The sequence below is a fragment of the Poecilia latipinna genome, unplaced genomic scaffold (assembly GCF_001443285.1).
Source record: "Poecilia latipinna isolate Pla-1442-1.1 unplaced genomic scaffold, P_latipinna-1.0 Scaffold611, whole genome shotgun sequence".
Classification (NCBI taxonomy): Eukaryota; Metazoa; Chordata; class Actinopteri; order Cyprinodontiformes; family Poeciliidae; genus Poecilia; species Poecilia latipinna.
In genome coordinates this window covers 254,141-269,262 of record NW_015113227.1, presented here as the reverse complement: position 1 = coordinate 269,262, position 15,122 = coordinate 254,141, and the positions used below count along the sequence as shown (strand labels likewise).

Here is a 15,122-nt window from a genome sequence, read left to right as displayed (position 1 = left end):
CTTTTACTGGCTGCTGCCACTTTTCCCTGTCCTGCATTCACATCAACTTCTTTGGAAAAACTTCCCTCGACTTGAAAATAACTCTCCAAGCAAAGATCCTTCGTAAAAGTTAGATGTGATGCAAGTATTGAAAATCTTTAGCAATTTGTCTGATATTGAATGGTAACACTTCCTGTTTTTTTAGATGAATTGTTGTTGGATTATTGCCAGTTTCTAAAACTAATTAACACACAGCACAGGAGGCAGGTCTGCAGGGATTCCTCCATGGGCTAAATGCTAAAAAAGACAGAAACAAGTAGGCGAAAATGTCTAAAGAATATATTTGAGGCATGTTACTGATGAGAATCCTGAATATTCTGTCATACTGAAACACTTGTTGTTTCCAGTAATATTTATTAAATGTGAGTCTTGCAAATATTTTTTTCTAAGTATTAAAAAAGGACTAAGCCTAGAATTAAGAAAAAGAAAACCTAATTCATAAAAAAAAATTATAAAAATGTGATATTAAAATTTCAGTAATCATGACAATAATTTCACTTTTGTAATTTTTTGTTTCCTTCACTCAAGCAGCTTCAGCTGCTTGTGAGAAACTCCATGGCAACATCAAGACAGAAATGACAAACAACCATGCACCTATGAGCAATTAAGACTCCCCAGTTTTAACAGTCAGGCCTTTGAACTGTGGGAGGAGACAACCTATGTATGCACAGGAACATGCAAACTCCATTCAGAACACAGGACATTTTTGCTGCAAGTCAACAGTGCTACCAACTGCACTGCCATGCAGATTTCTACATTCATTGACAACAGTATGTTTGCTGAGTAGCTGCAGGATCTAATAAATAAATTTTAATTGTGAGTTGTAAAAGCACAAAGCATTATTAGGTCTCTAAGTGATCTCACATTAAAGATAATGGCCCACTATTTTCATTTCAGCTTGTTTTGATTCTGCCATATTTTTAATTTTCAAATTTCCCTCAGTTTCTGTTGCGATATCATTCCCCCAGTTATAATAAAGACTGGTAATTATTTTATATTTATCTAATTTGATGGCATTTCCATCTGTCTTTTTAAGCCCAGTCCACTTTCTATTTATGCTGCCTGACATCAAAAGGCTTGTCCATGGTCTGAGCTTTCTGTTAGTGATTTAAAGACAATAATAGTCCGCAGGGTGCTGAAAAAAAACAACAAAAAAAACAAGTAATGCTTACTGCTGTGCTCAGTATTAAACCGTGTCTTTGCAGTTTGGCGGCCAATTATCTAGTTATAGTTTTCTAAAGCATCCTGATTTGTTTCCGTTTCATCTAAATGCCACCTATGCTGAGTGTTTCAGCAGCCAGATAGTTTTGGTGGGTTTGTTTTTGGTGGTTCCTAAGATACAGGGAACGGGATTAATTTTAAAATAAACTAAATGGCAAATGATTGTGTTTTGACATTTCATCTAGGTTGAAAGGACTTTGGGTATTGAGGCTGCAAGATCCACTATCATTAATGAGATTCAGTACACCATGGTGAACCACGGCATGAGCATCGATCGCCGTCACGTCATGCTTCTGGCAGATCTCATGTCCTACAAGGTACTTAGAAAACATGGCGCCTGACATTATGTGCCCGCTGAAGGTATTGGGTTGTCCAGGATTTTATGTTGGGGTGTCAGATGAAAGGGGGTTGAATATAACCACACTCCACACTTTTCAGATCTTTGTTTTCTATTCCGTCCACTTCACAGTTGTCCTACTAGTGTCCGTCCGTTACATAAAATCCTACGCATCTGGTTATAGTCGATGTGTCCTATTAAGTGTTTCACTTGCATCTTTCCCTTTCGGTGTGATGTTGTATGAAAGGGGGAGATCCTGGGAATCACCAGGTTTGGACTAGCCAAAATGAAGGAGAGTGTCCTCATGCTGGCCTCGTTTGAGAAAACAGCCGACCACCTCTTTGACGCCGCCTACTTTGGACAAAAAGACTCCGTCTGCGGTAAACTTTTGTGTTTATAGCAGGTAATTTGACCTGTTTTGTGTGACTGATCCAGGTATTAAAAGATTCCCGTGTTCTGATTGCAGGCGTGTCAGAGTGCATCATTATGGGAATTCCAATGAATATCGGAACGGGACTGTTTAAACTCCTACACAAGGCTGACAAGGATTCCACTCCCGTCACCAGGCCGCTCCTCTTTGACAACGCAGACTTTCATATACCTCTGTTCACATAGCAACAACAAAAGAAACAGCACGAAATATTCATACCGTCTTCAGAGAGACGGTATGAATATCTTACTACAAGTGCCCGCTGTGAGTTTGATTTTGTTTTTGTTTTTTTGTTTTTGTTTTTGTTAGGGTTCTGACAAAGAATAATATTCTTTTTTTGGCATCAGTGCCTGATGTCACCACTGTGAGACTGCTGCTTTTCAAACTTGTCAGCAAGTGATAAATGGTAATATTTTTTATTTTTATTTTTGATCTACAAAACAAATAGGAAAGCAGTTTTTCCCCTTTTTTCCTGCTAAATAATGTTTCTTCTATTATATAACCTTATGTTCTCAGAGTGTGGAGACAAACCTCTGAATTATTGATGACAGAACTGCATTGGAAAGACGGTGTAGCTGTTTGAGTTGTTACCTCTAATTATGGAGAAACAAAGAGTCGCATTTGAGTTCAGTTTTCTCCGTTTAAATTCTCAAATCTCACTGCAGCTTTTATTTGACCGTTTATTTCATCTCAAGCCACTGAAAAGTATGTATGGAGAAAAGGCCAATAATAGTCATAATAAATACAAGATTCTAAAATTAAAGAGGAAAAAATTGTTTTCCATTTATTGTGGGTGCAGAATGTTTCATAATTAAAGATTTGTTTTAGCAATGTGGCCAAACTAATCAGACCAGATCTCTATTTATGTGGAGCAGCAAGTCACAATAAAAAAAACAAAACAGACACTTAACTTGAGGACATGGCATGAAATTCCTTTGTTTCAACCAACTGGGGTTAAAAAGGCAAAACATGAAAATGAAAAACATACAAGTTGCTGATTGGACTGAGAGGCGAACAAGAAATCAATAAATCATAATGACTGAATCCATCACTCTTAAGAGACAACACACCTTTGAAACTCATAAGTTGGCTGTATGGAAAAACTACAACCAGAGATCGCAAAGGCACTAATTGTAATAATGTGAGGTTATGACACGTTTCTTTCTGTTTTGTTTTTTTTTGTTTTAAATGTTGTACCTGTAGAGCGCCAACTCAGTTTACATATCAAGGCACTTAAAAATACCAATAGGCTGAATTCAATTGTTTTAGGATGAAGAATAACTTTTTTTTTCATCTGTTCAAATGAATTCGTTATTACAAAAGAATCATTAACATCCATTTTCGTTGCAACCGCAACCAAGTAAAAAATAAATTTTTACTTGGGGGGCAACTGAGTCTGATACCCCTGAATAAACTTCAGTAGAGCCAGTTAACTTCAGAAGTCACTCAATTAGTGATTGAAAAGTGCAAGTGAAGAGTTACAGCTGTTCCTGGAAAGGCTCCTGACGTTTGTTAGAGAACATTAGTGAACCAACAGCTTCATGAAGAAACGCGCCCAACAGGGATAAAGCTTTGGTGACGGTATGAAATAATATTTGAAGCTCTTAAAACTTAAGAGCTTAGGTTTGTAAACCTATTGAATTAATTCAGTCCTTCATTTGAGAAGAAAATGGAACACCTGCAGCCTCTGACAGGACAGAGAAACAAGCTTTATTTGAAGCTGATATCTGACGAAAAGTAGCTGGAAAAAGCCAATTAAAACAGAGTCATAAGTCCCATTTGCAGCTTGCTACAAGACATGTAGTGGACAGAATAAAACGAGATTTTTGTCTCTAGTTGTGCAAAGCAAAAGGTTTGTAAATAGATGTGTTTACAAACCTATTCATTCTTTCAGTTCACAGTTTAGTTTTATGTGGTTTTATGTGGTTTACCACATAAAACTCCAACAAAACACAGGGACATTTGTAGTTAAGTCACACAATATGAAAAATGTCCGTAAGTTATATGTTTTCGGGACGCTGTAATATACAGATCCCATTAAATACATTCCAGTTGGATCCAGATTATGACACAAATCTGTCAAAACCACTTGAGGATTTTAATACTCAACTTCTCAAAAGTCATTTGTCTGAGGAAGTCATCGAATTAACTTTTAGTCCCTCCATCTTGAGCAAACATGAGGCAATGCTAAAGAGAGGCACCTATTAACAGGAAGAAACCTAAAGCAGAAGCAAGCTCAGCATGGTGTTGATAGGACAAGATGGAAATGCAGAGGAAAAACAACAAGCACTGCGAAAGGAGCTCAGCATGTTCTTTCTTTACTATTTGTTTTGCTTTATTTTTTAGCAAAGAAAAAAAAGACTGTAGACAAACTAAATGGTGACAATGACTCTGTCCTGGAAGTCAGGAGTAATAATATCTTTGTTAAAAACAGAGTTTACCATTTGGACAAATGATTAAAAAAATTATGTTGAATTTTTTTAAAACAGAGTAGGAAAGCATGTGAACAAGCTGTTAAATGTACAAATCCCCCACAGGGTTGTTTCAATCTCAACAGCTTCTCCTGTGTTGCTGAGAGAAGAGAGTTTTTCCTTTAGTAGTGACTTTTCTGTTAATGCATTTGAGTCATATTGGTGGGTTGTATTGCAGAGGCTCCCTGACTGTTGGGAGAAGCATCCTCGACTTCAGAAGAGCTCTCCAGCTTAAGGTTCAACACCCTCGGGGGAGAAATGTAGGCTTTATAAGTCTTTCTTTTTTTACCCAGCATGCTCTTGCTTTTATTTACTTTGAACCTGTTTCGAGGCCTTTTTAGGATTCAGTTCATGATCCGCTGCTTAATATGTAAAGGTGGCGAGAGTTTAGTTTCTTTGTCTTTCAAAAAACTTCAGCATCAAACTAGAAGTATTTTAGGCAGTAGGGAAAAAAATCTCAGAAAATGATCAGTCGTCCAAGGCTTATACAATAAATACCACTGAAACATTTCTTTAAATGTGATTTTAAAGCATGTGCTGATCAACTCTTCAAACATCATATCTCTAATGCAAATGACTAAACATAGTTGTTAGAAAATGTCCAGAAAGGATCAGATACAATGCTAGGAAAGGTAATGTCTTTTATTGCAAATTTCAATAAACAATCAAAATTGTGACTTTTGATTTTTATAATGCTACAAAGTCGGTAATGTGTAGGACAATATTTGGGTGGCGCAAACCAGGAACAGTGTCCCACAGTTTGGTCAAGAAAATCTAAAAGTGTTAAAAACATATTTGAACAAGTCAGATTAATTTAAATGCTTGAACTTAGACTGTCAGGTTAACTGGTCTTTCTAAATTGCCTTTAGGTATCAGTGTGTGTGTGTGTCACCTTTCCTTTGTGTTGAGTTGTCGCACAAAATCCCAGCAAAATGCATTGAAGTTGGTCATTGTAATGGTGTAACGCATGCTTCAAAAAGTCATGGGGTGTGAATAGTTTTGCAATGCACTGCAAACACAAACTTTAAATGTGTCAAAAATAAACAAAGCAATCAGTCTGTAGCAGAATGAGAAAAATCATACATTCTTAATTACCATTTCAAACGTTATTGTCACTTAACATTTGAGTGAAAATTACTAGAACCTGAAATGAGGTCACTAGTGCCTCTTGAGTGCCTCTTGGCATTTCTTCTTTAAATCACAGGGAGTTACAGGTGGCTAAAGTGCGACTCAAAAAGGTTTACGTAAAGTCAGCTCTCATTTTAAACTGCAGCATTTAAATGATAAATAAATAAATAAATGTTTTGGTCACTGGTCACTGCCATTTTTGCTCTGAGGCCACTGGCATTTTCAAAGAAAAGTGGCATCGACATTTCTAACCTCCCATTCCATCAGGTTAGAAAGGCTCCGTAAAAAATGTAAGAGCTTCATTTTTGCAAACAACTAAAGTGGCTTAGCCCATGCAAGAGAACTACACCGTCCCTGAAAGCAACAACACTGCCACAAATCTGCAATTTAAACAGCAATTTCCTCTATAAACAAAACAAACAAAAGTCCCCAAGGGAACACACTTTCAGCACCAATTATAAATTGCACAGTAAATAATAGTTTTCTTGAGGTCCGGACTACTCTTGTTGGTAACAATAATCTGAGTGAAACAAGGCATCTGCGACCAGCTGTCTCTTTTTTTTTTATTTGCAAAATAGACTTGTTAAACATCAGTAGAATGTGAGATGAGATTTATGTAAAGGTCAGAACTTTAGGTGTAAATTATCAAATGTCGTCATATACATTTTTCACAATAGTTCACATTATAGATTTTATTTTCACATTATTCAATGTGCAGCTCATAAGTTAGAATATTATCATGTGTTTTTTAAAAAATGGAACTGGATCAAACTGCATTGCATGCTGTATCTTGAGCGTTTCTGTTACTTTTGATGAGTAAGGCTTGCTGCTGATGAAAATTCCAAATATTTTTCTGTAGAAGGAGCATCACATAAGACCAAGCATACTAATATTTTAGTGGAAGGAAAAAAAGAAAAAGTTTTGTTTGATCAAATCCAAAGTCGGCACAGTTGTTTATCAGGAAATGTTAAGTCAAAAGCTTCACTCTTCTGATGAACTTTGTTGGATGCATATTTCATTTTTCAGCAGGACTTGGCACCCTTAAGGACCGTCAGGTCCATACAAAAGGAAACTTATGTATACATAAACTGTTCAGTACAAGGACATACTTTTTTAGTAGGTCGACTTTTGTGTTAAGATGTTTGCTTTTTTTTATTTTTTTTATTTTTTTTTATTGGTGTAATATTTGAAATTTCTGGGAGACTTAAGTTTTGGATTTTCATCAGCCGTAAGCCATAATCCTCAATAAGTGTCAGTTAAAAACAAAAACAAAACAACAAAAGTCTTTTGTCACCGAGTTGAGTTGCAGTACTGTAGCAAATGTGCATCTGACTTTAAAAAAATACATTCAGTTAGAATTTAAACAGTGATAAATTCCAGTCATAATATTATTAAATCTCTTCAAATGTGTTTTTATTTTATTTTATTTTTCAGGCTAGCAATAAAGTGCACAATTAGCGTGAAGCGACTTCAGCTTATGCACAACGAAAGCAAATTAACGACTGAAGCAGAAGAGCACCCACAGTTCCACGCCACAAGCATGACACTGCAGTGTGTTCTTCATTAACATTTCTAAATAGTTGCTGCTGCAGCAGAAAACCACAGAAATTCATGATAAAACATCGTTTTTAAACGCTCAGTGAACATGATGTTCCAGATTCCATCTTAAGCACAAATAAAGTCTCAGTTTCAATGGCAAACAGTCGTTTCAGTGTCTCAGTACGGATTCCGTTGCTGCACCTATTTACAATAAAACTCATTCTACGTTCCGACTGCTTTAAATCCTCATTCTCCGGCTCCTGGCGCTGCAGAGGATGCCGAAAGGCTTTGGAGCGCCGAGTCTTTATTTGTCACGTTCTCAAAGCTACTCCAATTCCGTGGCAGCTGATGATCGCAAACGGCAGATTTGCAAATCGAAAGCGCCCGAACGTTTTATTTGACTTGAGAAGAGCTGTTCGGAGGGAGCTCGGTTTGGATGGTTGAAATTTTCTCTCCAATAATTCCCAGGGAGCTCTCTCTGTGCGATGACGAGCATGAGGCTCCCCTCTCTGCCGAGCGCTGCTCTGAGCTGTTGTCTTCATCTGCGTTCACGAAGGCTTCCCTGCTCTGTGGTTTGATGAACTGCACGCTTAGTCTCGGCGCGACTGTGGCGGCACCCTGGTGGTTCGGTTTACGGAGACAGTGGGAGAGGGTGGAAACGCAGCTCTTCTTGAAGTTCTCATTCATGAAGGCGTACACGATTGGATTGTTGAAGCTGTTGAAGAATCCAATGGCCTGAACAATGGCGATGATCATGTTCAGGGTGACGCCGTCGTACTTCTTTTCCAGATCATCTAGACAATTGCATATACACAAGTAAATTAATTTAAATGCAGTTGTTAAAGGTGTAGTTTTTTATTTAAGGTTCTGTGGAATAGACATGAACAATCAGTATATTAGCATACCTAAAATCTCAGTTTGCGTAAGCAGAACAAAGCTCTGATTTCAGAGTTTACTTAACGGCTAATAAGGGCAAAAAAAAGAAAAAGAAAAGTAAGAGCCAAAATTACTCTAACACCAGAGGAACGACATGACACAAAAGGTCTCAGAATAGCCCAAAACCACACAAAGACGCCACTGACGTCGACCAGACTTTCTGGTGTGCAATGGCAGCTGTTTTGTTGTCTGAATATTTCAGTTCCTCTCTGTTTTTGTCACATTGCTTTTTGACTGGCTGCATCAGTCGATCAATCAATCAAGTGTATCTAAAAGCACATTTCAGCAACAAAGCAGTTCAAAGTGCTTAATATCACGAAAACATAAAAACATCATCCATGTCACCCCCACAGAGATTTTGAGCCAAGACAATTCAACATGTTCAATATCCCCATCTTTAGGTGTGAGCAAACTGGATTCCTGTTGACACACTACACACAGCAGGAATATTTAATAAGATTCTTCAGATTGTCGGAAGAGGAACATCTGGACAAAAAATGGAACTGGGTATTAGACAAATAGATAAACTATGTCCACCTCTGAATGTCTTAAAAAAATAAAAACATTTATTTAAAGTGTCCTAGTCAAAATCTGGACTCTGACCTGACTGGGATGATGTTGCATGACCTGAAAAGCTAGAAAATCCATGAACGAGCGTGTAAAAATCCTTCCACAGCGATGTCAAAGACGCCTGTTTCTGTAAACACTTGATGGAAGTCTTCAGGAGCCAACGTCTTTTTCCACATAAAACCAGGTTGGTTCGACCTCCTGATGTTATAAATAACCATCTGATCAATGCTTTTTCATATTTACTAAGGTTAACTTTCCCTAAAGATTTCTTCTGTGTCACAAAAGAGAAGAAATTTTAGGAAGATATCAGGAGTGCAAACGGTTTTTCACTGCAAGACGTACATTAAGCCGTACTTACTGTACTCAAACAGCATGTGGACTGTGTGGAAAGGAGCCCAGCAAATGGTGAATAGCAGGACGATTGTGACCATCATTTTCACAGCTCTTTTCTTTTTCCTGTAAAAGGACACATTATCATTCAAGAGTAAACACTTATGTAGATGATAAAGCGCATCTCAAATTTTACTACTCTAGTTTTTTTGTTTTTTAATAAAAGTGTACCAGTGAATTAGTCCAGCTCCTAACAGCCACCCAAATACCTCCGCTTCGACTTTACAGAAAAAAGAACACGTGATTATATTAAAGTCAAATTAATCAAATAAGATTATTACAACCTATAATCCTTGGGTGTTCGAAGGCCAGTGGAGGTTTTGTCCACTTTGAAAGCGGATGGGCACTTCTTGTTCACAGCAGAGAAGCAAAGAAGGTCAACATCTAAGGAGAACTTTGTTAAAGAAAACCATCAACAGTCTCCGCGCCTGCATTCTCCTATTACTTTGTCATTCTCGACATTCTCATTAAAAGCTTTTTAAAAGCACCATCTGCAAGGTGAGGATCAGTGAAAAGCTGTCATTGTGTATTGCCCATGAACACGTCATCTTACCAAGGACTTACACTGATTGGTATACACTGTGTCCAATTGTCAATTTACCATTTCAACAAAAAAAACTAAAGTGGGGGATGCGAAAGAAGTTTCCATTAATTGTCTTCAAATAGCATCCATATGTCGATCATTACTGTTCATGGATTCAAACATTTATGTGGTCTACCTACCTCTTCTCTTCACTAACTTATCACATCAGCATGTTTTAAATACCAAGTCTTTTTCCTACAAAAGAGGCGTACTCACAGGCTGTAAATCTCACTAAACGTCTTGTTAATTGAAGTAAACCCTACCGTGGTACCCACCTGCAGATCTTGCCAATCTCCCTGTGGTTCATGGTATTCAGGACCGACGCGTCGCCCACCCTCTTGCGAATCCACAGCTCAATAGCGATGCGCGTGTAGAGGAACAGCATGGCTGCCAGAGGGAGCAGGAACAGAGCCACCATGATGAAGGTGGTGTACGCTTGTCTGTAGGTCAGCGAGCTCCAGCTCTCCTGACAGCACACGTGGTAGTGATCGTACAGGAAGTCATACTTCACCTGGGGATGAGTAACGAGAAAAGCGCTGAGGCTGACAACTTGGATTAATAGTCATTTGTTGTCGCATAAAGTAGAATCAGTTTTTGCTAAGCTTTGCTGTATTTATGTGAAAAATTGTCATCTGCCTTGACCTTCTCCACACAGAGTCGCATTGCAATGACAAGCTTTCACACAACCAAGTTCATCACTGAGACGTGGAAGGAAAAATAAGTATGCAGGAATAATCTGAAAAAGTGTTTGATTCAGCCCATCGCACTCAGTAGTTTATAAAAGCAACTGCTACTGTAATTATATTTCATTGCATGTAGTCCAGGTAAAGTGAGACTGAACGACGAATGTCTGCAAAAACAGCTGGTGCTGCCACAGATTCTCAACTAGATTTAGATTTTCCCTTCGAATTAAAACTTCTAACACTTTATGCTTAGGGTCATTGTTCATTCAGAAGTTTTTGCATATCCTATATAAGCTTTTAGTGTTTGCATATGTAGTAAAATGGTTTTTTGTACAAAAGGTTTCGTTGGGACAGTTGATGGCATGAACAGTTGATTGTTTTTGAGGCAGCAGTCGGAGACGACGGCCCAGAGAACCAAAAATCACCACTGCACATCAACTAAGGTAATCACTTTTACTGACTTCAGTGATGATGTGCTAGTCTAAGATAAATTGTTTGCTTGACACAGATCCATATGAAGACTGTGATTATCCAGTGAAATGAGGGAAGCTATAGAAGGCTGTTTAGTAATGGGGCGCTACGAAGGGCACTTACCTCTAGCTGCTGCACAAATAGCATCGGTGAACCCACGATTACAGAAGCCATCCATACAAGCCCTGTAGGAGTCATGCAGAAAAAAAGCCCACGTTATCTGAGAAAACAGTTGTTGCTTTGATAAAAACATTTCCGTAAAATTGTAAAAGCAACCTTTTTGTCATCAGTGCCACTGCCCTTCCTTCTCACTTGAGTCACATGCTCCCAGGCAAGTTACTCAACATCTCTTTGATCTGTTTAGTGTAAAGCCACCATACTCAACTCACATAATCCAATGCTGGATGATTCCCTCGACTGCCTTTCAGGGTTGTATGAAAATTACATCAAACGAAACAGAACTGTTATTTTCACAGCAAACCTTCCATGTCATTTTGATTTTATTCATTTCTCTTAAAGATAAAAGCCCTCACCTCCAAAGATTACAGGAGCGTGTGTGCGCGTGATATGTTGAAAATAGTTTACAGAGGAGCATAAAAGGTAGAAAACGTAAACATGGGAACTTTCAAGTGAAACACAATACCAAGCATCTTGTACGCTCGTTTAGACGAGTACTGCCGCCTCATTTTCAGAGGGAAGACGATGCCCTGGTATCTCTCAATGGCGATGCAGGTCATCGTCAGGATGCCTGTCACTATGGCTGTGGTCTGCACAAAAGGAACTGTCTTGCAAACGAGAACCCCTGCAGGCAAAAGCAAAGGGGTAAAACAGATAAGGTCCAGAAAAGCAGCAGAGGTTAATGAAGAACCGTGAGGAAGGGAGGTCTGTGACAGGAAACAAAGGCAACCTCGTCATCTTTCCCCACAGCTTGAGGTGGCAGCCGTCTCCCGCTAGACAGCAGTAAGTGGACACATTTCACAGATAACGAAGTACAGGCTTTACCCTGACGCACCCTGAACTTTTTGTGGGAACAGACACAGGTGCTTTCAGCTCTCCGTAGTCTTACTGCGATGTGCTGCTGGGTACATCTTTGTTGGTCACGTCGTTCAAAGCACAATTTATTTTCCAACCAGCAAAGGATGGATCACCTAAAACAAGAGATCATCTTTGATCCATCTAAGGAAGCTGTTCTCAAACCCAATATGTTTTAGTCAAACTTCTCCCTCCTTAAAAGTCCAACAAAAGATGTTAAATCACACCACCATACTCACAGAAACAGTTTTTTTCTCCTTCTAAAGAGCTTAATTTTTCAAATGGACATTTATGTGAAGGCAAATGTAAACCACATTTTCCATGTCCAATTTGTATTTTTCCCCACAGAGTCAATGTTACATAGAGCCACCTGGTCTTTATTTGCGTCATCTTTGCACATCTACAGCCTAATAGTTTTGCAGCTTTGTCCTTATAGCATAGCTCAAGTTTATTCAAATTGAACAGCGGGCATCTGTTGGATTTAGGTAGCTTGACAAGGCCGTCACACAAGTTTGCAATGATGTAAAGGTCAGATTTGTGGCGTGCACAACTAATAGTTTTCCTTTTGTCAGGTTTAAGTGTTTTGCCTCCACCAGCGTTTGCTTTTTTCCCCCCATATTTGCTGTGTCCCATAAATGGACATAGAGCAAACTGGATTTCATTTCTGTTAGAGACAGCTTTCTTCTTGCCACTGGTCCATAAAGGTCAGATTTGTGGAGTGCACAACTAATAGTTTTCCTTTTGACAGATTCTTCCGCCCCCAACGTGGATCTGCACAGCTCCTTCAGAGTTGTCTTTTTTTTTTTCCTCCTGCTGCTTATCTGACCATTGCTCTCTTTGTGCAGGTTGTCAATTAAAGTGGGTGACCTTGTCTGGGTAGGTGTCTTGGGTTCTTTCTATTTTAAGACGATGACTTCAACTGTCCTCTATGAGATCCTGTCTTTAGTATTGCTCGATCGATATGATGTTTGTTCACTAATGCTGTCTGACTAACCTCCATTTGCTTCACAATTTATAAGCTCCTTTGTGGGGGTGTCTCATATCAATTTCCACTCAAATAAACTCGATGTTTGAGGACATAACATGACATAATGTGGAAAAAGTTCAATAGTTTTGCAAGGCACTGCTGTATGTGCAGAAGCATGAAATTATATTTACAATCTTTAAATACAATAAGAGAATAATGCAAAAAAAAACAAAAAACTAATAATGCATAAAAAATGTGGAGCAATGGAGAGTTTAACTTTCTCTTAATGTCTTCAAATATAACAAAACTGCCAATAAAATCTAAAACTGCATGAGGAAGTATTCTGGTAAGCAGGCAATATATGACATCAGTAGAGTTTACTCACTCACAATGTCATTATTCCCTATTTAAAAAGAAGCAGGGTTGCGGTCCAGTTCATAAATGTCTGTTAATCTCATTATTCTCCCGTTAATTGTCACTTTCTCTCCTCGCGTCATTAGTTGTTTTTTTGCGGGTCACGGATTTGACCAGCTGGTCAGCTGGAGCCAGAGGTGCTTCATCGCTCGTATTCTCACAGACGTCTAACTCAAATTGATATGCCCCCTTTTTTTTTTTTCTATCATCATTTTCTGAGACTCTGGGGCTTATTTGTCATTTCAGTGTATTGGCTACAGCTGTGCTTTGGGTTTCTCCTTCCTTGAAGGCATTCTTGTCGCTTTTACATGCTGGCCAACAATTTACTTTGAAGTGTGTTCTGAACCATAACTTGAGCCATCGCCATTTTTAGGCAAAAACATTCTGTGTGATTCTTTTAGATTTCTTATCAGTATTTTATTTTTTTTTTGTCAAACTGCATTTTTCTGAGAAGCTGCCTAAAATAAATCATGTGTGGAATGAACATATATTAAATATGCAGTTGTAGTTTATAAATTAGAACATACATCCCAATGAGTCTCGTTTGTAACATTAAAAATGTGACATTGTTCATTTCTAAGTAAAGTTTACTGTCATTATTATTAGTATTTTACTTTTGAACAATTAACAGTGGCTACAAGATATTGCTTTTATAACCAGGAGACGCTGATTAGCTCTTCAAAAGCTCAAATAACACCTGGAAAACCACCAAATAAAAAAAAAAATGAATGGATGCAGAGCAGGACCAAAGAGCAGAGAGATAAGAAAGAAGTTCAAACCATCTGTTGCATCGACCGAAATAGTGAAGGATCATATCCCCAACTCCAACATCTCTCTGCTGCCTGCCTTTCTGACCATACAGCCAGACAAAGATTTAGAGAGGAGTTGCAAAAGCAAATGAGGTGGATTAGCAACAACTGGTGGTGCATCACCATCCATTTGAGGATACTTGGATCATATGAGTTAAGGCAACATCTATTTTCCCTCTGTCATAAATAAAGCATGTTGATTCATTTGAATTTGAATATTAACTTTACAAAATAACCTTTTTGCATGTTACTCTGATTTATTGTATTATGCCTTTATTTTATTGGGTGCAGAACGAGGGATTTGCATATTCTTCTTAATTATGTTATTTGTTCACACGCTTAGGAGAGCAGGTGATTTTTTTTTTATAACTCCGCTGACATGCAGCCACCTGACAGGTATCACATTTTCTGCGAAAAAAAACAACATCTTGATGACTTCTTTTTTTTTTTCACACTGAAAAACGCAAGTTATTTCAAACTGAAGCTCACCTCCAAACCATTCAGACGAGATGTTCTGCAACAAAGTGAAAGGTATGCAGAAGAAAGTGATGAGGAGGTCGCTGACCGCCAGGGAGCAGATGAAGATGTCCGTGGCCGTCTGGATCGCCCGCTTCTTCAGAACTATGTAGATGACCAGACTGTTTCCAGCCAGAGCCAGGACGAAGATCACCACGTACATGATGACGAAGGTGGTCTTGGCGCTGTACGGCAGCTCGGGGATGTAGACGAGCGGCTGGATGTTGTAAGTGTTGATGAACTCCTGGCGGCTCAGGTTGTAGAACTGGAGCATCTCCTGCAGCACTTCGGGGGTGATTTTGGAGGAACCCTGTCCCGAATCTGTCGAGGCTGCTGCCATTTTCTCTTTGCAAAAGTGTCTATAACTCCGGCGCGAACTTGGTGGTGGAGGAGGGGAAAAAAAAAAAAAGAAAAAAAAAAAAGAATAAATCCCAACTCTTCAGAGCACAGGCAGCATCTTCATCCTACAGGTGCGTGTGAATGTGGCGCTGACTCTTTAACCCAGCACAGACAGATGCTGTCGCTCCTGCAGATGCTTTTCTCTCTCTCTCTCTCTCTCTCTCTCTCTCTCTCTCTCTCTCTCTCT

The 15,122-nt window shown here is 38.7% G+C and overlaps 2 protein-coding genes across 2 annotated transcripts in view; one reads left to right on the top strand and one right to left on the bottom strand.

Moving 5' to 3' along the window:
• The window catches only part of polr3a (polymerase (RNA) III (DNA directed) polypeptide A), a 28,398-nt gene extending 22,489 nt beyond the window's left edge, over positions 1–5,909 (top strand). Inside the window, exons 28-30 of the mRNA XM_015043014.1 lie at positions 1,446–1,577; positions 1,845–1,977; positions 2,064–5,909. Coding sequence (XP_014898500.1) covers positions 1,446–1,577; positions 1,845–1,977; positions 2,064–2,212 — 414 coding nt within the window. The 3' untranslated portion in view covers positions 2,213–5,909. The remainder of the gene's footprint in view (positions 1–1,445; positions 1,578–1,844; positions 1,978–2,063) is intronic.
• A 615-nt stretch (positions 5,910–6,524) lies between these two features.
• On the bottom strand, positions 6,525–15,035 carry qrfprb (pyroglutamylated RFamide peptide receptor b). The gene is made up of 6 exons (XM_015043015.1): positions 14,510–15,035; positions 11,442–11,600; positions 10,922–10,983; positions 9,920–10,155; positions 9,030–9,127; positions 6,525–7,959 (listed from the first exon to the last, which is right to left on the bottom strand). Exons 1-6 carry the CDS (start codon positions 14,874–14,876, stop codon positions 7,559–7,561), a joined length of 1,323 nt encoding a protein of 440 aa, XP_014898501.1. The 5' UTR covers positions 14,877–15,035; the 3' UTR covers positions 6,525–7,558.
• Between the last annotated feature and the right edge of the window lie 87 nt (positions 15,036–15,122).

Excerpts from the sequence above, each read along its gene's own strand:
- qrfprb (XM_015043015.1), bottom strand. The coding sequence starts at position 14,876 with ATGGCAGCAGCCTCGACAGATTCGGGACAGGGTTCCTCCAAAATCACC. Across the intron at positions 11,601-14,509 it reads CTCGTCTGAATGGTTTGGAG|GGGTTCTCGTTTGCAAGACA; the intron begins GTGAGCTTCAGT and ends TTTTGCCTGCAG. Across the intron at positions 7,960-9,029 it reads CCACATGCTGTTTGAGTACA|ATGATCTGGAAAAGAAGTAC; the intron begins GTAAGTACGGCT and ends GCAATTGTCTAG.